The following is a 26672-nucleotide window of genomic DNA, read 5'->3' on the forward strand; positions in this document are numbered from 1 at the left end:
AATGAAACAACTTTGTTTAAACCTTGTTTTTTATTTTATTATTAGTAGACTTTAACCAACCGGTTTCGACAAGAACCTTGTCATCATCAGGGTTTATTAAATTCTAAAACATTAAAATACTCATAGTTAATTACATTCCCTTACCAAAAACTTCCACACACTCCGTACACCATATGAAAATATGATTTAAAAAATATAAATATTAACTAACTGTGTAACTATTTTTTTTTCTTTATTTCTTAAGTTAGCTTATATTACAACTAATACAAACTATTATTTACACTTAATATATTATATATATATATATATATATATATATATATATATATATATATATATATATATATATATATATGTGTTTATATATATATATATATATATATATATATATATATATATATATATATATATATATATATATATATATATTTATAGAATTCAATCGAAATGCAAATTCTCGGACGAATGTGCGGCAAAACGATGTATGATAGATGTTCGACTGGTGATATAAGAAAAGAATGCAAGGGAAAGAAGAACAATAAAATGAATTTATAAGAGCGAATATATTTAGATATAAAACCAGAGGAAGACCGAGAAAAACTTTGCATATTCAAGTATTTCAAATACTCGAAAGGAGAAAGGAGATGCATGAATATGAAAGAGGTGAAGATAGTTTGTAAAGACAGATTGGTGTGGTATTCTATTCTCTCTGCCTACCCATGCGGTGTTGTGGCGTGATGTTTGCCAAAAAAAAAAGTTCTTTTTATTATTACTTTTTGTTTTTTCAGCATTATTGAAAGCACCCTACACCCTAAATTGTTGTTAATATTATATATTTTATGAGTATTTCAATCGAATTTTATCGACATTCAGAAATACTATATATTTATGTTGAATACAAATAATTATAATATGTACTTCAAGTAATTTAAATACTTTTTTAACGTACTGTTGTTCACAGACAAAAGTCAGAAAGACAAAACAACATATAGTGACCCTGTGTAAGGTGCATCTATGGGTGAAGGCACCCATAAATGCACTGGAAGATACTAAATTATATATTAAATTAGCCAGTCGGATGCACTAAATATTCACGATTTAGCAAAGTTTTGATTTCGATAGATAACTACCAATATAGTGGAGTTGAAAGGCTTTTGCAATCAACTAATTGAATCAGTCTTAATCCAACAATGGCCCGCCATATTGGCACTGTCAGAGGTGCAAAGTACTTTGATTAGTAACTAGTAACACCTATTTGTATTTGAAGAGTAAATTGTAAATTAGAACAATGTAATAGAAAAAACAGCGAGAAAAAGACATATTAAATTGTATAACTAACTACACCGCATTTCAGAATAGTATGTAATACATATATTTTTTTATTTGTTCGGGAATTGTACAGCTTTACATTTAAAAAAATATAAAATAAACAAAACTTACATTAATAATAAAAATCATTACATTAAATTAATAAAAATGTTTACATTAATAAAAATTAAGCCAATTAAACAATTCCACATTTATGTTATAATAACTATAATATCAACCTTTACAGGGCTCTAAGTGATATTTCAAACTGCCACCTGGATGACTTGGACCAATTTATTAAAAAAATAACTAAATTATTCTGTTGATGTAGATGAATAAGTTTGTAAATTTTTCATACATCATTTTCTACTTTTTCAAATATGAACATATTTACGGATAACTTGAATTTACGCTAACTGAAACACGATGTACAAATAACAAATAAAGAAGCATATACCTAATACATATAATGTAAAATCGTATGTAAATTTCACTTACGTACATGCGATATATTATGAAATAAATATAATATAGGAATATCGGTAATAATTTCAACGGCTAGAATATAAAATACCAAACCTTCTACGCTCACAATTTTTTTTATCTAATTTTTAATTCCCTCTCTTCTTCTATCTTTTTTATGTTGTACTTTAATTGTAATAATAATTGGTTATTTCAGTTTTTTTAGACGGGAGTTGCATTTATTATTTACTTTGCTTATTTTGTACAAGGTTTATAGATCATTTGATTTTGTTTTCTTCTAACTAAAAAAATATGTTTTATTTTAATCTGTATTGAGAAAAGGATGGATAAATTATTATGGGCCACTCTGGAAATTCTTAGCATCTGCTCATTGCTGGGAGGAAACCACGTGAAACTCCTCAGTAGAAACCGGACTGTTGACTATCGTCAACAGGCATATTGTTCTACCAGAAGAGGATTCGACGTTTTGTGTCGTAGCTAGTATTATCGTACCAGTGTTCTTCACTATCATTATCATGTATGATACCCACCTTTCGAGTTCCTTATGAAATATCGTAAATCTGATGTCAGATTCTGACATCACCCAGGCTCCTGCAACGCGCTTGGCATTTCAGTTTTATAAATACACGTATTATTAATATCCTTAACATTAAAAAAAAACATAGCTTACAAATCTAGCAAACTTCTCCGATTTAATAAATCACAATTGATATGCCTGCCATGGAAACACCATGAAAACGTACTCTCTAGAAATCCCAAAGGGAGAAAATCAAAGTCCAGTTGTCGTCAAAACCTTCGTTCCCCTTTATCCGTAATCATATAACCCCCATATAACCCGACTTTATAGCCATCGGACGGAAATTTGCCGCCCCTTATGTCCCGGCCTTAATAACGTGTGTAAGGCGGCGTGTTGGCCAACCCTCTCCCACCCCACTCGCGAAGGGTTAAGCGTGCAAGTGCGGTAATTCGGCACCGATAGATTATAAGGAAATAAAACAGAACGGTTATTTTTATTCGAAGTGCCTCACGATAATTCGATCGTGATACGTATAGAACCAACTAACGGAATATGTGATGCGAACGTTTCTACATTACAATAATAAAAAGTGATATTTCACTCTAATTTTTATTCAATATTACCCTGGACTGATACATGAAGACGAGGGATGATCATCTTTCCTTCATGTGCTACCGACATAGATAATACTCCGCTTACATATTGCAGTGCCCTATGCACCATCAGGTATTTACGATGAGGGTTTAAAGAATGAAGACATTTGTGGAAATAAAATGAATATTTACTGCAATAAATGTTTGGTGGTTATTTGAAACTGACAGCTAAGACATTGCTTCCACATGTAAAAATAGCTAATTATGTTGTATGTTGTTTGAATAGAAAAATATTTAATTTTTATAAATGCTCAATTAAGGGATTTTTTTAACCGACACCTAAAAATATTCATTATAACATCATTTATAGTTATTACTGCATTACGTGCCTCATTTTTTTGAAACATTTAGATAAATATAAAAAAAAAAAAACATTTAGTCACCTTTTGTGAAGATTAATAAAAATTAATGGTGCCACAAATGAATTTAAAGTAATCTAACTCGTCAATTATAGAACGGAATATTTTATGTATCTCGTAAAAAGTACAAACAAATAGTTATATTACCTCTTGAGTAACATATGCATTATATGTTTTATTTTAATATAACAAAAATATAGTACTTAAATACCGCAGTAAAAACATTTCAAAAACATGAAAAATATTATTATATCTGATCCATATTACTCGATGGGTATTCCAGTGAGTACATAATGTAGCCCTTTTTTAAAAACCACCTCAGCTTTGAAAATTCTGTGTCATATTTAAAAATCATAAAAATGTTAATTCAAAAGGTTTTAAGGCCAGTAATTAACTGTCACTTTTCGAAAACAATTTCAGGCTAGAGGGGAAGCGCTGGACCGGCTTGGGGAGCATAATTCAAGGGTTGTATAGTGGGAGTGAGCGGGAGGTGTGCAGAGATGTGACCGTACAAAGAGTTTGCTCATGCGAAAAATTCAGTGATATGCGATACTTCAGGAGCTCGCGATTACCTCACCACCGGCGGCCATTCTCCATACAAGCTGGTCGCTAAACTACAAACTAGCTCTACGGTTTGGTATCGTACGAGTACATAACGCTCACTCCTTTAAAGAACGCAATAAATAAAATAAAAAATTCAGAAGAACGTTTTTAAAGTTTAAAAATATAACACAATGTATGAAAAATAAATATCAAGCCACTTATTGAACTTTTTACCGTGCAACAGATCTTTTTAGGTAAAACCTGAAGGTTTTTTCTCCATTCGAAAAATATTTAGTAAGTATGTCTAAAAAAATAATAAAACAAAACCTTATCTTCAAAATGCAAAAACAACACTTTCTGCCCTGTAGCGGGCAAATATTAAGTTAAAAATATGTCTCTTTTGCTGAGATATAGTACATTTTCAGGGCATTCCAAAAACATGCACAACTGAAAATTGACGATTTTTGATTTATGACGTTCTTGAAAGGAGTGAGCGATAAGTCAAAAATTCCTACATATGTTCTGATTAATATTTTTAATTAACTGCAATCCTTCAGTTACACAATAATTTTTAATAATTTATTCATTTGTCAGGCTGCAACCGTGCGAAAATTCATAATACATGGAAAAAGAACGATTTTTTGTTGTGTAACATTTTTTTATAAGGTTAATAGAAATGTTTGTCAATGGGTATTGGAATATTGACAAGACGAATGTTTTTTTGTAGCGCAAATCTCAAAACATAATGTTCTGTCAATACATATTTATACAAGATGATTCGATTGGAGTAAGCCATATATGTTACTTTACAAATTTGTCAACTGAAAGTGCCACATTCAGCCGTAAATTCTTAATAAATTAATGCTATATGGATGTTTAATAATAGGCGAAGGATGAACGTTGTACAAGTGATCACTTAAGCCAGTCAACTACCGGGTCGTAAGTGGGATGCTCAGACTCTTATCTTATGTCCTACAAAACCGTCAATTGTTTCATCTTAAGACGATATACCTGTACTACTGATATATCATCCGAAGGGATTTAGTGAGTGTTGCAAGGAATATTTAAACTTTTCACTATTTTTGAATCATAATCATATTAAACCCTGTGGCATGGATTGCCACACTCAACAATGTCTGAATCTGTTAATTATTGAAAATAATTTAATAATTGGTTCAAAGCGTTCAGTGGCCGTGTAAAGGTTCCGTAGTTAGTAATTCGAGGTACATAAAGCGACGGAAGAGGGTGCACATGTTAAGGGAAAAATATTCCATTCGTTTTAATTTTTTTAAATACCTGTCTAATATGTTAATGTCATAATAATTTAAATGAACTGGTGAATAACTGGTCCAGTAATAATTTACAAACGTCATATTTTTTGTTGTATTATAAATACGTTAGGCATTTTTAAAGGTATTGAAATGTTTTTTTTTGTTGTCTTATAATTGTAGTTACGCAAATAAATATTTTTTACACGATTTGTCGCGGTAAGTTTGTCTGGTCCATAATGAGCTATTGCTGTATTTATTGTTTGCGAGTGGATTATTTAACATAATAGAAACCAGATATAAAACAAAATATCCAAATTTTTAACAATTTAAAAAAATATATTTAAATATTTTTATAAACCTGTTTTATTAAAAAAAAAACAGGCGACGTAATTTTTGTTAAGGTCATTATTTTTAAGTTTTCTTTTGACATTATTTAAATCATAGTACAAATTTCTATCTGAGAAAAATACTTATCTGAGAATATGGCATCACGTTTCCTTATGCATAATTTGTTCCATGATTAAGTGGCCCTTCCAGATTTCTTATTTAATATACATAAAGGTAAGAAACTTCGTAGCAATGAAGACCTTTAGTTTAAAATGAAATAAGTCTTTTTTAGGACTATAAATATTTTTGGGGAGGATTAAGTGATCATTTAAAAGAAAACATTTTTTATTTTGTCATAATTTATTTTCAATATTCATAATCTGCTGTTAAAATATCTATATTGGTAACTTTACAATAAAATAATCATTAATATGTATATTTATGTTCTACACGAATCAACTTAAAATAGTACTTATGAGATTAAGTATTGAGACGTTCGTATATTTAATGATATAATTATTTGTACTATTTACATATTCACAATTTACAATGTTATATAAACACATATTTACAATATTACAATACGATATACTTTCAGTTTATACATTTTGAAAGGAATCTACGAGAAATAATATCACAAAAGAGTACATACATACATACAAAGATACATTGAATGTTGAATTAAACGTAAAACGTATTATGAGTGTTGAAAAAAAGTATATATGCCAATTTTAATCTAGATTTTAGATTGTGAGTTTCATTTATCATATATAATGTAGAAGATGGAATGTATTTATGGATAAGTTGTCATTCTGATATTTTTTTCATATGAATAACGAATGAATTGATGACTGAATATACAAAATGGAAATATTTTAAAACCCACTGCAAACACGTTAGATTGACGGACGTATCGCGAATGAAGCCAATTTGATCGTGTCCCTTTGTCAGTATAAAAAGCGTTCATTTAAAATGAGACTCAATGGCGGCGGATAAAAAGCTGGTCGTCCCTTTCACACACTGGCTGTGACGTGCGTCGGGAAATTTTTTCAACTTTGTCAGCCTTGCGTGATGCGAGTTAAGTGGGGATAGAATAGTGAGCTTTGATTGGTCGATACGACACACGGTGGCGTCATAAAACTCGACACGAATGCTAAAAACTTTATTTAATGTGCCATTATACTCGATGCTTGATTACGTGATTTATTATGCAGAGATATACACCATTATGCAAGTAATCCTTCAATTATTTATTACCGTGACAATTTATTCAATATCGTTATTCATTTGAGAAATAGTCCGTATTTTTTATAAACAAATAATTTTTCGTATTAATTTTGAATGATGAAGATATTTTAAGGCATTTTCAGTCAATTTTCTTTTATTCTGAAAAAGTAAATGACCGAAGTAGGGAATAGGGAAAAACTCTAAAAAGTTCACGTAGTAATATTTTGGAATTATATTTCATTGTCGAGAAACTTTTCCGTGTTTCATTTTCATCGTACCTTCTCGTAGCTCGTGGTGTGTTTACTTTTATTCTGAATGCATCGTTTGTGTTGACTAAAATATGTATAAAAATCTCTATAAATAAATTTTAATTCTCGTAAACTATTTACGCTTATGAAATAAATCATGGAATTATCGGCTTTCCCTGGAAATAGCGGAAAGCTTCGTCGGGTTGGGTTTCTACGTATTTGCCTACCTTAAATATTGACGTCAAATTTATGCTATAATATATTTCAACGTTAGCGTAGAATTTTTACTGATCCGATAAATTATTAACATTATTACAGCCATTAATCAAACATAAAATTCTATTTACACTCCTTTAAAATCGTTTAAATTATAGTTTTTGTGTTCACTCAGCAATCATCACTTTTACTGTTGATGTACAATTATGTTACATCGACGTTTTTACTAACACTTAACATAGGAAAGTTATTAATATGGACGCCATACGGATTTATGTGTTGAAACTGAAGCGTTGCTTAATTTAGTCGATGTCGGACTCGCCGAGCCGACCCTCGTCCTTACTACAGGAGCTTTCAGTTCATTTCTTCCCGACTTCGGCTTGTCCTGCACTGTGGAGTCAGGATGCTGGATCTCGCCTTCCATCTGTCTTCTCTTCAGTTCTCTCAACTCCAAACTGGCAGGTCTGGCAGGATGGAAGGCAGACTTCACTACTTCGATAGGTTCATCGTCCGATTCGTCGGGGTTAGAATGCAGTTCGTCGGTCGAGTTCACTTCCGAACAGTTTGTTTTGATATTATCCTTTTTACTTATGGGTGAAGGACTGACGCTGCGTCCACTGCTGGTGGGTGATAACCGCACGCTGAGAGCGTCGGCTGATGAGATGTCACTTTGGAAACTTCTTCCGAGTGATGCGAAGTCATAAGGATTAAGTCCACTTTTTAAGGTGAGTTCAGGACGCAAGGCTTCCATCGTTAGGTCCGTCGGATGCGGAGCAAACGGGAGAAGTCCAGCGCCGGGAAGGAATGCACCGGGTGGCGGCAGAAGCGAAGAAGGGTTGATTCCACCCGTCAGAGAGAATATGTCAGGACCCCCCACTGTAGGCGGCCTTCCTACTGCAGCTCCAGGAGAACCTGTCGAAAAAAAGGCGCAATTTAGTGTTTGAAGATAAGCAATCGAGTACTTTACAAAATAAATCATTAATATATTCCAGCAACGCGTTTCATTCCGCTCTTATCGCCCCACAACCAAACAATTTGAGCGAAATGCATCGACCCGATACAATAGGTTTAAAATGAATACAAAGCACGAAAATGACACTGACGGAATGTATAATACATATTGCAATAACCCTCGTGAATTTTAAAATAAAAATCCCCGCAAATCGTCCGAGTTACATACGTGTAAGGGAAAAATGGGATGATAACTGACCATTTGTTGAAAACAGAGAGGGATAAACTGTTTCAAGGATTCTCCTAAAAGCTTAATTAAGCTAACAAGCTCTGTTTTATGTAATAAAACTTTAAATTTTAATGATCTCGTTAAAAAATGTTAATAAAAATTTAATGGAATTAAATATACATGGAGGTATTTGTAGTTAAATACTGTATCTGGGAGAATATTGATTTAAAAAAAGTACTGACCACGAGATGTTTTGAATAACATTTAATATAAAACTGAAATGAGATGACTATTCCTTTTATAATCGTATATGAATTCATACTATAACTGTTTTGAAGAGTACTATTGATTAATTAGGTTATATTTATGGGTGTAAGTACCACCACGTTACAGTTGAGGAGTTGAAATAAAGTAAAAGTTCCATTTCGAATGGAAGCGGCGTCATATGCCAGCGTGCAGTAGTGAGGGTTGTGGTCATTGGAAAAGAGTAGAAATGGAAACTCGGTGGGTAAATCAAACTCCCCCTCGATATGGTGAGGGGAGGGGAAGGCGCGAGAGGAGGGGGATTTATATAAAAATGTGTTGTGAATTGATTGATTATCGCAAGTGAAACGTGTTGTTTAGTATAGAATTTCGGGTATTATTTCAGGTCTTCAAATTTTTCATATTTCATTTTTAAAACGATACAGAAAAAGAAAAGCGTGTGTGGCATATATGATAAGTATCCTAATAGACATATATTGTGTTTCAGATTTAAAAAAATAATAAACAAACAAACCTATGAAGTAAGAAACTATTTAAGGTTTTAGATATCCCAAGTGAAAGGTGGCAATAACGGAAAAATGTGAAGATGTGACTTTTTTGTGCAATAATAATAATAACACTTTAAAATAAATTGTTTGAAAAATAAATTGTTTGAAAAGTACATGGACAGGTGTATAAATTTTCCACAAAATATTAAAATACATAAAAAACCCTATTAAAAATAGTTTAGTCAAATAATTATTCCTAAAATAAATATTAAAAATAATGAAATTTTTTTTATACATCGATTTTACGAATTCGTTTTTTTATAGGGTTGGATTTGCAATATTATCCCAATATATTTTTAGCCAGAGGGTACAATGCGTCATTACCGAGAGCGTCCTAAATCCCTGTGATAGGGGAGGTTAGTGTTTTGATAAGGCCTCCCTTTGTGCCCCCGCGACAATCTGTTAACCCGGCTCCAGCCCCGCTGATCGCGGTGCAATTATGCACCCTAACTTCGCCAGAATATTCCTACTAGGGTTCTCAAAACTAAATCATTAAAAACAAGTTTTAAAACCACCATGTATGAAAATCTAAAATTGAAAACAATGTTTTTTTCGGTAGATCTACACCGCGATCTTCGTGTTTTATGATATATTTGTGGTATATTTCGAATCTTTCGTTCAAAGTTTTCCAAAGAATAAATGAGAAGGGACTTTCTATGAAGAATTTACCTGAAATACGGACGTAAATGAAGAATTTTTATTGATTACTTAAAAAATAAACACCTGTATAATACCAGTTAACGAAACTGTCATTCTACAAAGTTAATTCCGAATCAATAAATAATAAGGATTTTTATTAATTAAATTTATAATAATATTTTTGTATATTTTAGTAGGTAATTAAGGTTAGAGAATGTAAGTTTTTTCTGTATATTTTTATAGAGGATAGAGGTAATTCATAAACATATTTTATTTATGAAGCGTGAACAATCTAACGACTCTTAATACGAAAGGATGATATAATAAATTCAACATAATATCAAGACAATTAAAAAACATTGTGACAACGTTTTATCTTTTCATATTATTAATTGATTAGTTTTACTATTTACATATCGATGAAAATAACTATACTTTTCGAAACGAGTCGTGTAATGAAATAAAACTCATTAATTGGTTTTATACAAGTGTTTAATTAAAAAAAATCTACATTCTCAGCTTTTCAAGATATTATTAAATTCTCGGTTTATATTATTAACAAAAAATATTTTTTCCTATACCCTGTGGTGCTAGATATAGTAGGAAGGGCTAATATGTAATATGGGACCTTCAGGGGTAGGCACTCACCCTCTCCTTCCCAAGTCTGCGTGGGAATTGGGGGCTCAGAATTATTTATTGAACATGCTGCAGATCTAACTCGTGTTGTAGTGACACTTTTCATTAATTTGACCGGATTCGTCGGACGGAAAACGTCAATTATTTATTGAACGAAAATCTAAACCTTAAAGTTTAGTCGAACCGATTAAATATCTCACTGTAGTCGTATTTTTGCTTTCAATCATTTAGCTAATGATATTTCAAGTTTTTTTTTAAAAATATATTGAACTTGTAGAAAGTTACTTAATAATTATAATTTTTTGATTTCATATTTGAGTATTTTAGTGCTGGAGGTCCCGAATTTCATTTCTAGGGGGGTCAAAATAAAAATTAATGATTTTCACTTTGATATTTATTCATTGGATCATCATCCTGGACTGATCCTCTTACATTCATGTTATATGAATTATAAACAATCAAGATAACACTGCATTGATGCGATGCATTGCCCTTTGCACTATTGGGTGAATAAGAGTAAGAAAAATTTAAGTATAATGATCATATTTTGTATTTTATTTTAACCCTTATATGCACTTCATAGTGCATAGGGTACTGCATCATATAAACGAAAGGTGATCAGCCCTCCGTAGTCTACGATAATATTTAATAAATTTTAGAGTGAAAACATCATTTATATTCATTTGACCCCTCCCTCCTAGAAATCGAACCGGGACCTACAGTACGGTAGCCGAGCGTGGTGACCATTATACTACAGAGGCGGACCGCAGACGGATATAATATTATATAGTTTTTATATTCTCTTCGAATTTATTTACTGTACATAATGATCAAAAATGATTTGGAGAGTAATAGTTTTTAGTGAAGTTAGACGTATTTCCATTTTGATTAAATGCTCAATATAAAGATCGTGTAAACAACGTAACGTCACATATGATTGTGTTTTATTTCCATCTCAGTTCGCTCCTTTGTAAAACGATAGAGCAGAAAGTGGGTGGCGCGCGTGTGTCTGTGTGTGTGTGTGTAGGAGAGGAACGATGCACAGATGCAACAGCTTCCCTGCTACATCCCCCAAGCCTGGAGGAGGGTTGGGGTGACTCACAGTGTTGTTTCACTTACCTACTGCGGACGGCCTCGCTCAAGTATTCTCAAAAAGAATGTACAAACGGCAAAAAAGCACCGAATCGCGCATTATACATTAATGCCCTACCATTAGGGGACTAATGCACATCTTTCTTAGTGCACTTGCTTATGTTCTTGAATATATTAACAGTGTAAAACTAAGTGTATGCGCATAAAGTGAATTTATTATCTTATTTTAATTTTCGAAGATAAAGTCGGGAAAATATAGCATTTTAATGCAGCCATAGATTTTTTTTGGCATCTCAACATACATGAAGAAGAATATGGAAGTCTGGACATTTACGGGGATTACTGCCGTCATAGGCTGGTTTAAGTGATCACTTTTCACACGTGTAATATTTACTAATTTTACGCATGATTGACAACCACACTACTCTTGGAAGCTTTATATATATGATCCTATTTCGAAACATTGTACTTGAATCATTAATTATAATACATAAAATATGTCTACGTGTATAGAGCTTTATATTAAGGGGGTACTCGAAAATATACAAATCAATACGCGACCGGTTGCCTAGACCGGATGCATGGAACCTGATGTGTCTCCACGCATAGTTTTTTAGGATATATGAACATATATTGGAATTTGATTTATTTTATTACATATGTTGATTTTTTTTAACTCCTTTCATTTCAATAAATCTTTACTTTTCAAAACAATATATTTATTTCGAAGAAAAACTTTATTTTTTCATATAAAAACAATGAAGCGAAAAATTTAATTACGTTAAATGTTACCCGAGTTTAAAGAAAATTATGCTTCGGGCTATCGAATATCCCGCCTTGAATTGATAACGTGTTATTGATTTTATTAGTAAATTCGAGTAGGCAAGGTGATCAGTTGTGCGCTTCAATTGGGGTTCTGTTAAATAAATAAAAGAGTGAAATACTATCTTGAATGAATCTGGTAAATAATATAGGTACATTTGACTATTTACCAGCGTTTTTTGCGATATTAATAGTTTTATTAAACTTAATTGCAATCCCACATTAGTACTTTTATTTAGAGCGAAAATAAAATATTTCGGAACCAACGAATACACGAGTGTGCGGTTTCAGTTATTCAGACTTATACATAGAATACATGTGTGAACGGGTAATAAGTATTGCAGACGAAAAAAGAGTTTTCGTTGTTAATAATGTGCAGTGCCTTTCAAACACACCCTGGTCAGCTGGTCAGGCAGTGCCCCAAAGGGTATCGCGTGGTATAAAGACAGAAGCTCGTGGAAAGCTCTCGGTAGAGCTTTTTATATAGCGTCTCTATGGTAGCGAGAACCACCCCTCAGACCTTATAAAAGGTGTCTGGTATATATTGCATACGTCAAATATATTTTTAATTAATTAAAGTACTAGGCAATGTCAATAATAATTATTTGACGTCTAGTTTTGTCCTTCCACCAATTTTCATGCAATGATCGGGTCAAAGCGAGATCAAGTATGTTACACTCTTAAATAACTAAAAAATACTTGTAATCATCAGGTTACGGCGTATATGCAAAAGATCTTTGATTTTTTTTTCAATTACAATCAATATTTAAGTCAACCATTCGCAAGCCAGCAAACATTTATCAAGCACCTGTCAAAAACTTGTTGAGAAGTTGAGGCTTGAAAGCATATTATTTCAAGTTGAGGCGCAGATTTATCAATTATTTACACACATACACACACACACAAATACACACACACGCGTGTAAACATAGTTGCTTCCTTGCGAACGCATTTGCAAGTGTTTGTGTGTGCGTGTGCGTGCATTTGTGTGTGTGTGTGTGTGTGTGTGTGTGTGTGTGTATGTGTGTGTGTATGTGTGTTTGTATGTGTATGTGTGTGTGTGTGTGTGTGTGTGTGTGTGTGTGTGTGTGTGTGTGTGTGCGTGCATTTGCGAATGCATTTGCAAGCATCAACTATGTGTGTGCGTGCGTGCATGTGTGTGCGTGCATTTGTGTGTGTGTCTGTGTGTGTGTGTGTGTGTTTGTGATATTCTTAAGTTTAAGTGATAGCGTTTTTTTAATGTTTAATATCTCAAACTTGGATAGTGATATGATTAAAAAATATCAGCCTGTATTCAGTCCGGTATCTAATACAGTCGAGTAGTGTTCACGCAAGGGAAGTAGACGGTTCACGTTTCAATACCTGCGCCGGCTATTCGGAAATAAAAAGTTAAAACCCACCCAGTCCCTGGACAGTGGCTCACTCCCCGGGAGGGTTGCGGGAAGGTTGCGGGCGGGCGGGGGGGGAGGGGTAGGACGGTACTCACTAATGGGGAGAAAGGATATCTACTCTGAATTTAACTGAGAAAACATTTGAAGGGATAAATTATTTGAATGTTTAAACAGTTTTATAAGAAAATTTAATAAATATTTAAATGTCATATTAAAAATAATAGGTACCCACTAAATAGGTACCCAAAATAGGTACTTATGCTCTTAGGTAGGCTTGACAGATAACTGATATGTTCAACCGGGACTGGAATGGAATACACTTCCAACAGCAGTTAGAAACAATGAGAGCGAGATGATCTTTAGAAAAAAACCAATACCGCATTTGTTTGCTCAATGATTTTGACAATTGCCTTTTCCTTAGTTAAATCACAGTGAGGTAGTATTGTACGAAAATGGCGCTATTTAAACTATGCAAAATTATTATTAGACATTTAATAAAAATTGGATAAGAATTCTTGTAAAAAAGATTATGGAAGAATTTTAAAATTCAATTATCGATATCAAACATCGTTAAATTTAATTATTTGTACTCGTATTGTTAATTTTTACTTTGTATGTAGATATGCATGCATTTCGATGTATCAGATTATATATAAAAATATATGAATATAATACATTTTCGTATTGTGCAATCTTCTATTAAGCGATATAATACGGTTGAATGATTTCTTTCAGTAAAGGAGTATTCAGTTTTCATTGATCTTCTTTCTGGTATTAGACGTGAGAAATTTCTCTGGAGCGATTCTTCATTTTATTACGAGCGCGAATTTTTCGTATTAAAAGGTCTGCAAAATAGCGGCACGTACTCGGGTATTGCAGGAGAATTTTGCAATTATTGGAATAATGGACTTTACTTGTATATTATGTTGAACTCTTAAAATGTAAACGTAGCGTTGTTCAACGCAAAGTGGGGTTATTCGGCAATCGATTTTGGTGGCAACGACAACTCTTTCGGGGGTATTCTGTGTGACGACTCGCCTCGGGGATGGTCGTCCCGAGGGGTCGCAAAATGAAAAATCTGTGTCCACCCCGAGCCTCCGTGGAAGTGCTCCACTTTACACTCCTACCCACTTGCCCAATACTGAAAGAATTGTGAGTTATGACCGGCGGCTCCCTTTGGCTAAGTTGAAACCTCCTGTATTGTACATGGCCATACCTCACATATTGAACGGGATATTCTTCATATTTAAATTGAAATAGAATTTTAATCAAATTTAAATAAAAATTAAAAAGAAAAGGAAAAAACATAATAAAATAATTATAATAAATTTTTAATTCATGTTTTACTTAGTAAATACCACTATTTCTTAAAATCTACTGTGACATTCCGCATCATTTTCAAACACGTTTCAGAATGCATCGAAAAACGTGTCACAGTAGATTTTAAGAAATAGTGGTATTTACTGAGTAAAACAATAATTAAAAATGGATAGATTTTACCACAAGTGACTGGCGAATCAATTAATGAAATTATAATAAGAATAAATTTTATTACCAACAAACATAAACCATGAATAATAAGTGTACCATAAGTCCCTCTTCAAGCACAAGAGCTTAGTCTCTTTATTGGAGAGAACTGCGTTATTAATTTTAAGATTGTGAAAGTAAAAATGTATAGAAATTGAATTTTAACTATTGAAAGAAAAAAACATTTGGAACCATATTAAATAATAATGAAAAAAAAGAGAACTATTACAAAAATGAGTATATTTGGGCTGTTGAGTTGAGAGTGAGAATTGTATCGGAATAGATGTGCGGGTTGTTGGATCCTCTTATTGTTATAAGTAATCCATATGTAGGATAAGCGTGATGTTGGCAACATTTTTTAAAAGCAACATACTATAAATAACCCACTAGATTATACCTCCTGTTCCCAACACAGATTCCAATGAAAACACATTTATTTAGTAACAAAAATCCACTAATTGATCTATAAACCTTGTACATGATAAGCTAGGTAAATAATAAATGTAATTCCCATCTAAAAAAAAGTATCAATAACCTCGGTGAATGAAACATTCTCTTTATCATCCATTGTTAACTTTGTGTAATACCACTTTTATAAACACTAATTCCTGACTACCGGTTTCGGAAAATCATTCCATCAGGTCATTAAAATAAAACTATTACAATTTGACATTTGCATTGAAATAAAGTTTTAAAAATAAAATTAAAGAGAGAAAGAATATTTTTATACAAATCGCTCACTCCTTTCAACAACGTCAAAAAATCAAAAACCGTCAATTTTCAGTTGAGCATATTTTCGGAATGCCCAGAAAATGTGCTATATCCCAGAAAAAGAGGCATATTTTTAACTTAATATTTACCCGCTACAGGGCAGAAAGTGTTGTTTTTGCATTTTGAAGAAAAGGTATTGTTTAATTATTTTTTTAAATAAACTAAATATTTTTCAAATATAGAAAAAATCTTCAGGTTTTACCTAAAAAGATCTGTTGCGTAGTAAAAAGTTCAATAAGTGGCTAGATATTTATTTTTAAAACATTGTATTATATTTTTAAACTTTAAAAACGGTCTCCTGAAAAATCAAGTTTTTTGATTTATGACGTTCTTGAAAGGAGTAGGCGAAATGTCAAATCGTAATAATTTTATTTTAATGACCTGATTATGGAATAATTTTCCGAAACCGGTAGTCACGAATAAGTGTTTATAAAAGGGGTATTACACGAAGTTAACAATGGATGATAAGGAGAGTGTTTTATTACCATACCACAAAGTTATCAATGCTTTTAATATGCAAAATAGATGGTATATGGTTTAGAAATGAAGACGCACCTTTGATGAGGGAGGGGTGCATGACGCCCGGCGGGCGGATGTGCATGGCGGGCTGGCGGAAGTAGTCGGGCAGGTAGGCGGCGGGCAGGTTCATGTAGGCGGCGTCCAGCCAGCCCGGAAGCAGGAAGGGGCTGAAGGCGCCCGGGTGCCCGTACCCCAGATCTGGGAACCACACTAAGATAAGTTAGTTGGGAAGAAGTATCAACACAATCGAAGAATCACAGAGAATTATCATCACAATAAAAAAATATATCATCGTTATCATCACATGCAACATTAGAAAAATATCTACATACTTCTGGATTTAAAATGTTGGACTTTATAATTATAATTAAATTTAAGTTTAAATTTACAAAAATGGCTCATAGTAAAGCAGACATTATTATTATAAATATGGCACAAACTACGGATTACTAAATTAACTCTTTACGGAATATAAAAATACAGCTGTATATTTCTTCGCCGTTCAGTCCTTTTTTGAATATACATATGCAGAATAATGAATGTTATACTAGAGTATAAAGTGATCACTTTTCTTGTCAATAACAAGTCGTTAGCATTGTAAATGTTCTACACTTAAATATTCCCATGCCGTGAATAGATTCGTCTTTGTATGACACCTGATATTTTATTAAAATATATAAACGATTTGTTCGAAATTCTGTGATTGTGACTTAGAAAACCGGAGTATTTATCAGACCAACCAATTTCGAAATTCAAGATGCTTTCGTCAGTTTGCGTGAAGGTTTAGTAAGCAAGGTACACGTGTATATAATTGTGAGAAGTAAACATTGAATGCGAGTGTAGTTCCTGCCGCTGCAGTATGGAGAGAAGCTGGCGGCGCAGAGTGTAAACCAGAAATGCACCGATAAAAGTTCCGCGCGTTAAAAAGCGCTCGAAGAAGATTTATAAACAAAGTTTTACTGCGGGCTTCCATCCAGTGTTATTAAAGTCAACAGAAACAAACTCTGGCGGCGTCTTTGGGCGCTTGGCTTCATTTATCAATTCCAACTCCGAAATTGAGATCTCTAACTTAATTGTTTACGTACAGACTTGACGGGCTACTGTTTTCTTAGCGACCATACGGTGGCGGTGTTTATGTCAATTTCCAGCGGTTAGAAGCCAGAACTACAAAGAGTATGGGATGGGATGTTGCGAGATGTATTTGCGATGGTTATTTATACTGAATTTCAGTAGTCGGATCGTTTTATTAATTATGAATATGAAATGACGCCGACACGAGAAATCTATAAACATAACGTCTTTGTCGGTGACTATCAAAGAAAAGGCAATGTGCTATATGTAACGTGACGTGCACTAAGAAATATGTAACATATGTATATGTTAAATACCAATCTTTAGCCATATCTATCAGAAGTTTTATTATTGTTGTTACAATCATCTGTAGTAATTTAAACAATACCGGTTTTTGATTTACAATGTGGCCATAGATCCAACGTTTGAACACGTTGCACTTTTACAGTTTTACTAAAACCTGATTCTATTATGTATTCTATAAATCCGACTATAACTACCAGGGCGGCAGATGTAAGCAATGGTTTCCCCTCTCGGTCGGCACCGCAAGTTTCAGCGGGTGCAGAGGGCGGCACTCGGCGCCGCGGCCGGGGGGGAACTTGTGGATATCGCCGAACAAATAATCGGCTACTGGAGTTCGAGAAATGTACAAAGAATTTAATCAAGAGAGGCGGAGGGATATTATAATGATTCCGTGCAACGAGAGAAGAACTTTAACATCCGAGGAACGTGTTTAGTAAAACAATGTAAATAGGACAATGATGGGCTATTTAGGTTGTTAATGGGATGAAGTACTGCGGCTGCGGGTAATAAATAATCATAGAGTACGCATGTGATTTAGAAGTGTCTTTAGATTATATGGGTGTCTTAATTCATGATTTAATGTTTACGATTCAAGTTTTTATATAAATATATACTTAATGGATAAACCGTGATATTAAAAATTACTAGGCGATTTTATTAAAAACCCAGTAACTACCTGCTCAGTTTCATTTTAAGATTTAGATAACGATTTTTTTTTTCAAATCAGTTCTTATTGGCGGACAACAATATAGTATTTTAACAATTATTAGAGGAACATATCACATGTTTTTTTTATTAAAAGCGGAGCTGGGTTGCGGTATAATATCTTAAAGTCTCTTTAATAGCTTAGAATAAGCTCGTCTTTAGATTATGTGAGTGTCTTAATTCATGATTTAATTTTTATGTACATTTTGTGAGGATTGTCGAATACCAGGGAAGTAAGACCGATGAAGAGCGTCGTTTCTTTGTCTCGCATAACCCATTGTAGGTGCGGCGCACAGTTAGCCGAGGCGCGACGGATGCGTCTGGTCAGGCGCGTGGGAGGACGGCGGCGGCAGGAGCCAGGAGCCGACCAGGGGAGCAGCAGCGCGCCCATGGGCAGACGCGGCTATTTCGGGTTTACTGCCCGACATTTCGAATAAACACACACAAGCTGACCGCATCGGAAGCACAAAGAGTCCGCAACTCGACCGGACCATGTGGATACAAAGATACATGCGCATTTTACTACGTTACATTCTTCAGCGATAAGTTGTTCAAATAGTGAAAATGAAGTCATCGCGAAACGGCAGAAAAAAGTAAAATACGAGTATTTACATATAGATCAGATCTAAATTCGTGCGTCCTCGGTACTTATCATTTTATGTAATTGTGATCACATTTACAAATAGTGTCCGTGTATTTGAGTGACACATTTATGCACCTACATGACTTCTATCAAAATAAGTTAAAGCGAAGAAAAAAACTTGATTCCACTTTCCAATCATTATTTCAAAAGACAGTGATGTTAATTAATTTAAATATATTTGAAAGCATGCACAACAGTATAATTCTTCAAAATCCGAGTTTTAAAATACTTTTTATTTTTGCCTTGTTGTAAATCTTTTCGCCAACTCATTGTCAAAATGTCCGGGAAATGATAACTAATAAATTTTATTCTGGCATTTTCTAAGTGCATTACTCTGACGTCGCCAAATACATTTAAATACAAGCATATCATCCATGTAGATATGTATAAAAATACCTCATTATATAAATGTGTAAAAAATATGAGAATTTACTGAATATACTAAAGCGAAATTTAAAAACATAACAAATAAGTAAATAAATGTAAGAATATAAGTAGTGGTGTAGTGGCTTTGACATTTGTCTTTCATGCTAGTCCCGGGTTGGAGTCCTTCGGGGATCAAAATAAATATTTTTTCACTCTAATATTTATTTCATATTACCTGAAGCGTAACTGACAACCCTGCTTTGATATAATAAACCATCAAATTAACATTGCATCAATTTGATACAGTGCCCTATACACCATTGAGTTTGGGTAAGGGTAAGTAGTAGAGGTACTGCCTACTTTTTACATACATATCTTTAGGCATTTTTACATCTAACAAAATATGATTTTCCCGTTTTTTTTTGACTGAATTATTTGACAACGTTGATCGTTTCTCGGGAAAAATTTACGTATCGCTGAAATGTATATATCGCTCACTCCTTTAAACAACGTCATTTATCAAAAATCGTCAATTTTCAGTTATGCATGTTTTCGGAAAATGCCCAGAAAATGTACTATATTCCAGCAAAACCGTCATATTTTTAACTTAATATTAACCCGCTACACGGCAGAAAGTGTTGTTTTTGCATTTTGAAGAAAATATATTTTTTAATTATTTTTTCAAATAAACTAAACATTTTTCAAATGGAGAAAAAAACATTGAGGTTTTACCTAAAAAGACGTGTTGCACAGTAAAGAATTCAATAAGTGGCTAGATATTTATTTTTAATACATTTCATTATATTCTTAAACTAAACGGTCTCCTGAAGAATCAAGTTTTTATTTTATTTATGACGTTCTTGAAAGGAGTGAGCGATATATCGTATATGTGCATATTTAAGCACGTACCATATTTGGTAATAAGGGTAGCCTAAGCTATACCTCCGTTGCCAAGGTAAATCCTAATTAATAAATATTGTCCCAAGCTCTGGGCTAATGTGTAATCCACGTTTCATAAATTCCCCTCGTCAGCGGGAAAGAGTAAACAGAGATAAATTCGGATTAAGTCGAGCGATGTGGAAACGAAAATGTGGATAAACGGTTTAAAAGCTTAGGTGTATTTTTAAGTCTGAAACTCTCCGCAGAGAATTCCTCGGCAGTCGGTGAACCTCGACAAGTCCAGCTATCGAACTAACTGCATATTAAGATGATGGTGTATTGTGTTGATAATCGACAGAGTAATAAGTCGCGTTCGCGAGTTCATATCTCTAGCCGAATATTGTGTTAGCATTGTGGTATCGTAACAACGTCCATAGCAAACAAGGAATATACCTTATATAAGCGTGTGATATCACGTCGTATAATACTTCGTGTTTACCTTCATTAAAAGAGATTCAAGAGTTTATATCGCATTGAAAATAGTACCACCAAAAGATTCTAATATTTTTTTGCGGTGTCACGATAAGAAACGATGCAGAGCAAGTTTAAACAAATATGTACATATTCTTGAAAATGAGCATTTGTCAAAAGGAAATATTTGAATTTCGACGATATAGTATAATAAATGAACGTCTTTTGATAAGCGAAGTACATATGTAATGCTACTCTACAAATACAAGAAGATTTGGTAGAATGTAATGAATTTATTACGCTAAGCTGTCTGTATTTGCTCGCACGGATATTTTTAAAGAAGTTGCGTTTTGAGCGGAATAATTAAATTAACATTAAATTTGTGTAAACATCCGTATGGGACACTTTGAACAACTGACAATTGTCGAGCGTAAGTTAAAACACGATATTCCATTAAGTTACTTCTGCAACTCACGTATACACGTTGTACGAGCAGAAAACTTTATTTTAAAAATAATTTTCTATCAATTTTTATACGCATATCGATGTAAAATGGATATATAATTGGATAATATTAACATGTAACACGAAATAAATAATATTAATGTATTGTTCAAAAATATAATAAAGTAAAAATAAAATTCGAACAGACGTCCATATGTCAATTGGCCTTATTTATATGGAATTAATATTTTAACGTATCTGTATACTTAAAATATTTATTTCCATGTAAATAATTTGAAATACGCGTATATTTAAAATAATAGACATCTTCATAAATAAATAAATCCATATATGGATAAAATAAGAGTGAATCGATTATAAGAGTTAGCAGGAAAAGTCGAAACATACTTTGTTTGGTTCTGGGCTCTCGCGGTCCGTCCACGGTGACCTTGATGGCCTTGCCGTAGGTGGCCACCTGGTGCGGGAAGGTGCCGATGGTGATGGTGAGCGAGAAGGACTTGCCGCGGCCGCTGCGGCCCACGAAGCGCAGGTCGTTGAACTTGGCCACCTGGTTCTTCATGACGGCAGTGCAGTTGCGCAGCTCGGCCATGCAGTTCTCGTCGTTGCCGGCGCGCACCGTGACCACGGTCCCGTCCGTGACGTCGTCCAGCGCCACCACCTTGAAGGCCAGCGGCAGCGACTTGTTGGAGCGCCAGTGCGTGGGCAGCGCGGAGCACAGCACGGCCGGCGAGCCCGTCTGCACCAGGTCTCCGTGCGCCGCCTGGTAGTACTGCTGCACCCGCTGCGACAGCTCCGCCATGGCGGGACCCGCGACCTCGCTGCCCGGCAGGTGCATGAGTCTACACGATAATACTTGGAAACTTTCGCGAAAAAACACTCCCGATTCACGGTCAAAAAGTTTTCATACTTCGTTCAAACTCGAAAGTTCCCAAACACCGAAGAGAAAAAGTCGGTTCGCCGAGTGTCGAGTTGTAAACAAAGTTTAGCGCGACTCCGCAGAAAGCTCTTCAAGCATGCGCGGCCTCCGGAAACTATTCGGAAGCGAAGTGAGATGTTCGTCGCGAGTAAGTTTACGCGAGATACCGAGAAAGCGCGAACGTCTTGCAGCGAGCATGCGCCCTCTTCGAAGCCCCAATTTCGACTGATGACTGTGACAGAACTTTTTCCGATGGTCAATATTTTGCGTGTACGGAGTGAACCCCACCCCGCGACTTCTCCCTCTGCGGTGAAGGCATCTCGTAAAAACCGGCGCGCCAGACGGAGACGCAGAGCCCGAGGATACGGCCGGCGCTCGGGAGCGAGAGGGACGGCGAGCGCTCCGAGTGCGGCTTTAAAAAAATCCACCGCGGTCGGGACGGTAGAGTGGGACGAGGGATTTTTTTAAAACTTCGGCTGGTATATCGGCGCGAGGTGATTGTTCCGCGCCAGACAGAGAAGGCGATAGAGTGGCGGTAAGGCGGGAAACCGCACCACCCTGCCTGCCTACGTATGAAAATTTATAAACTTTTATTTTAATCCAAAAAAAAAATCAAGCGAGAGCAGTCATTCATGAATCAATGTCAAATGTTGTGAAAAGTTTACATATTATTCAGGTACCGAAGGAAAAATATTTATTTTCCTAATTGCTTGTATTGTAAACTTTTTATGTATGCACATACATAAGTATATAAAAATTACAAATGTACACAAAAATATTTTAGACCAAAAATATATTTTTTTTTATTTCTCCAAAATAATAGAAAATATGTATTTTATTATCGATTTCATTAAAGCAAAAAAAAATGTGCAAACATTATTTTTTAAATTAAATGAACGTATTCATTGACTTTCCATATGGAATTCAAGTTTTTAAGTCACCTGCATATATGTGTGTATATTAAAATGGGTTTCATGAAAATTAAAACTAAAATACACAATAATATTTACAAAAATCAGGTAGAGATAGGTGAAGGTAAAGGGCAAAGGGTAAAAATCAGGTAAAGGGTTTTGAGAAAGATACTCGTGGTTTACAAAGAAGTAGAGGCTACTATTTGTTTACATTTAAATTTACCCAAACCGTAATTTATCTTGTTAAATCCCAATAAACTACTTATTGAGATTTAACAAGATAACGAAATATTATGATGTAAGTATCTTTATAATAGGTAAATAAACAACAACAAGAAGGCACAATTTCTTGATACTTTGTGGCATATTTAATATTAATTGTTTACATTTAAATTTACCCAAACTGTAATTTATCTTGTTAAATCTCAATAAACCACTTATTGAGATTTAACAAGAAAGCGAAATATTATGATGTAGGTATCTATATTATAGGTAAATAAACAACAACAAAAAGGCACAATTTCTTGATACTTTGTGGCATATTTTATATTAATTGTTTACATTTAAATTTACCCAAACCGTAATTTATCTTGTTAAATCTCAATAAACTACTTATTGAGATTTAACAAGATAACGAAATGTTATGATGTTAGTATCTATATTATAGGTAAATAAACAACAACAAAAAGGCACAATTTCTTGATACTTTATGGCACATTTTATGAACATTATAAAATTAAATAACTTTGTTGTAACCAGTTTTTTTATTAATACAATCTAACCTACCGGTTTCAACAAGAACCTCATCATCATCAGGGTTTATATTAATTCAAAAACATTGAAAACATTAACATACTCTCACCAAAAAACTTTCACAAACTTCCACAAAAAGGCACAAACTTATTATTTACTTAATTTTACTATTATTCTCAAAATATTCCTAAATAAATACCAATTGAGGTTTCGTAATTTCCATTTAAATTAAATAACATGGAATATTTAGTTCAGTATTTTATTATATGCATTTTATAGTAAAAATAACTTTTCTTGGTTATATTACAAGTTTTTATTCAAACAAAAAATACTCTTTTATTTTAAATAAATGATTATGGATATCTGAGCATTTATAAAGCCTTCGACCTGGCATTGGGCGGCTTACTATATAACGTTGACCATTTTGCCTTTTGTTGAACGTAGATAACGTTGCCTCAATTTTTGTGAACTCACATATAAAGGTACGGAATCTAACAACAATTTTTGTATTTCACTGTTAAGAACTTTGTGAAGAAAGCAGATCTCCTTTTGAAAATAGGCTAGAATCGCTCAAATATTTTAAGACATATTAGTTGTCATAACAGATACAGAGCATTTTTCTTAATATCAAGTCTGGGATTTCAAAATTGAAATATGTAATATTCATATCATTATATATCGTACTAGAGCTTTAATCCAGTGTTGGAGTACAACCTATTAAATTAACATATTAATTGTTGAAATATATGCAATATGAACGTACCTTACCCTTTGAGTTTTTTCTACATAGTTATGTAGTTATTTAGTTAAATAAATTAGCGAAATTTCTCAAAAGCGCAAACAAAAACAATGACAATCATCTCCAATCTGATTACGAGATAACAACACCTATGGAAGGTCTCAGTGTTAGTAGATGTACATATATTGAGTATTTCAACATAATGGCCATACCTGCCACAAACAACTCTTTTAAAATAATATTATAATTTCCAAAACTGGTTTAGGAATATATTTTTATAAAAGAGTTTTTATGTTTTTATCGTCAAGCGATGCGATTTGAATCGTTATATTAAAAAATACGCATGTGATTTTGGGATACACAATAGAAACAAAAACATGTTGATATCTACACTTAAAATTCTACCACTTATGATAAAATTATGTTTTTTTGTTTCTCACTTAGATTTATGTAGATCTATCAATACGGAATCAAATATTTCTACATTATTAAATTTCTTCTCTTGTCATTTAAAGTGCTCTAAAAATAGTATGAGTTCTATGAAATCAGATGGCATGATAACATTTGTTAAAAATATATACTTACTTTAAAATACACAGAATTTGGTGAAAAATTGCTAAAGTACTCCTTATCAAATCAGTATGAATTCACTGAAGTTATCCCAACCAAACCATCTTTTACCTATACTCGTATTAGTAGCATTTTTAATCAAGGAGGTAGGTAGAAAAATCAGCATACTTATCGATATAAAATAGTTGCAAAAGAGCACCTACATTTAAGTAATAAAAATATATATATCGTCTCCTAAAACGAGCAAAAAAACTTTTAATAATAATAGTTATCATTTTCGAGAACTTTTATAGCACCATTTGCGTAAAATGCTACCTTAATGGTGGTAGTTATTAATATTTTTTGAATATAATTCAAGTATTTCCTTCACTATCCCAGATTTTCATATTTTTAACATCAAATGAAAATAGAATAATTCAATATTTTCGATCTCATGAAAAAGTCAAATAACGTTTCGTGAGTAGGCGTACAAATTAATAGAGGAACCCACAGATGGCATTGAGAACCCTAGTCGACGCATGCTAGTTTCTGACCCATCATAGTGTGTACATTTTTGTGTTGAAAAATAATTTAATTTATGCTTTTCATGGTTCCTACATACAAGCAAATTTTGTTCACCAATGCATATGGCGTACGATCAGTTTTGTTCCTATTTTCAGATTTTATTATTATTATCGTTTTCCGCCGGCCATTTATTTTGAAGCGATCCATTTATTGAAGGTTTTTGTCGCCTATCAATCTATCGATTTCATTTGTCATGGCGTCGCGTATTATTTGAAATTATTTTTTTTTATAAAAATCATGAGTGCTCTGTTGTTGCCAGGTTGCAATTTTGAAAACACCGGATCGTCTACCAAATGTATTTGTGCGATTGTTTTATTCGTGTGTATACCTGCCATACCGGATTGGTGAAATCAATTTCAAATTGATTTCACCAATCTGATGGAGTCTTGACTTTGTACCTTATGTAGCGTAGTTTAATATCACTTTTAATTTTTACTTCTAATTTTTATATTTATTTTTCTTACTTCGTTACTTTTAATTGTTATTACCATTTTTTTTACAACCAAATTTCTATTCTTTATATATGTGTTTAACCTGCACCTTTATTCTTTCTGTAAGCTTGTTGTGTTCCCATGTAATTGATGAAAAACATCAAAACTGTTTGTGTTGCACAGTATTTCGTTTATTGTAATATGTTTTTCATTGTTTGTGAACCGTAAATAAATAAAAAAACACGTAGCAATAGTGCTGTTGGTATCAATTTATAATAACTGCTTATTATTAAAATTGTAAATGTTTAAATAATTTAGTTATATTTTCATAAATTTGAAAATAC

The 26672-nt window shown here is 33.3% G+C and overlaps 1 protein-coding gene across 2 annotated transcripts; it reads right to left on the reverse strand.

Annotated features, from left to right (window-relative positions):
• Nucleotides 1-5802: 5802 nt before the first annotated feature.
• Nucleotides 5803-22975, reverse strand: LOC148300103 (segmentation protein Runt-like). Of its 2 annotated transcripts, none has more exons than XM_088275266.1 (3): nucleotides 21832-22975; nucleotides 16578-16751; nucleotides 5803-8064 (listed from the first exon to the last, which is right to left on the reverse strand). In XM_088275266.1, exons 1-3 carry the CDS (start codon nucleotides 22277-22279, stop codon nucleotides 7403-7405), a joined length of 1284 nt encoding a protein of 427 aa, XP_088131392.1. In that variant the 5' UTR covers nucleotides 22280-22975; the 3' UTR covers nucleotides 5803-7402. The 2 variants fall into 2 exon arrangements, with proteins under 2 accessions (XP_088131392.1, XP_088131393.1); XM_088275267.1 differs by having other exon boundaries at nucleotides 5954-8064; nucleotides 16578-16739.
• Between the last annotated feature and the right edge of the window lie 3697 nt (nucleotides 22976-26672).

Source organism: Brachycentrus maculatus, unplaced genomic scaffold (genome assembly GCF_059751285.1).
Source record: "Brachycentrus maculatus isolate JH-2025_06_01 unplaced genomic scaffold, ASM5975128v1 h1tg000837l, whole genome shotgun sequence".
In the NCBI taxonomy this organism is placed as follows: domain Eukaryota; kingdom Metazoa; phylum Arthropoda; class Insecta; order Trichoptera; family Brachycentridae; genus Brachycentrus; species Brachycentrus maculatus.

What these genes read in the sequence shown, in the direction of transcription:
- LOC148300103 (XM_088275266.1), bottom strand. Translation starts at nt 22,279, where the DNA reads ATGCACCTGCCGGGCAGCGAGGTCGCGGGTCCCGCCATGGCGGAGCTG. An exon ending in AGAGCCCAGAACCAAACAAA is followed by an intron (nt 16,752 to 21,831) that starts GTATGTTTCGAC and finishes AACTTATCTTAG; the next exon opens with TGTGGTTCCCAGATCTGGGG. An exon ending in GCACCCCTCCCTCATCAAAG is followed by an intron (nt 8,065 to 16,577) that starts GTGCGTCTTCAT and finishes TTTTTTCGACAG; the next exon opens with GTTCTCCTGGAGCTGCAGTA.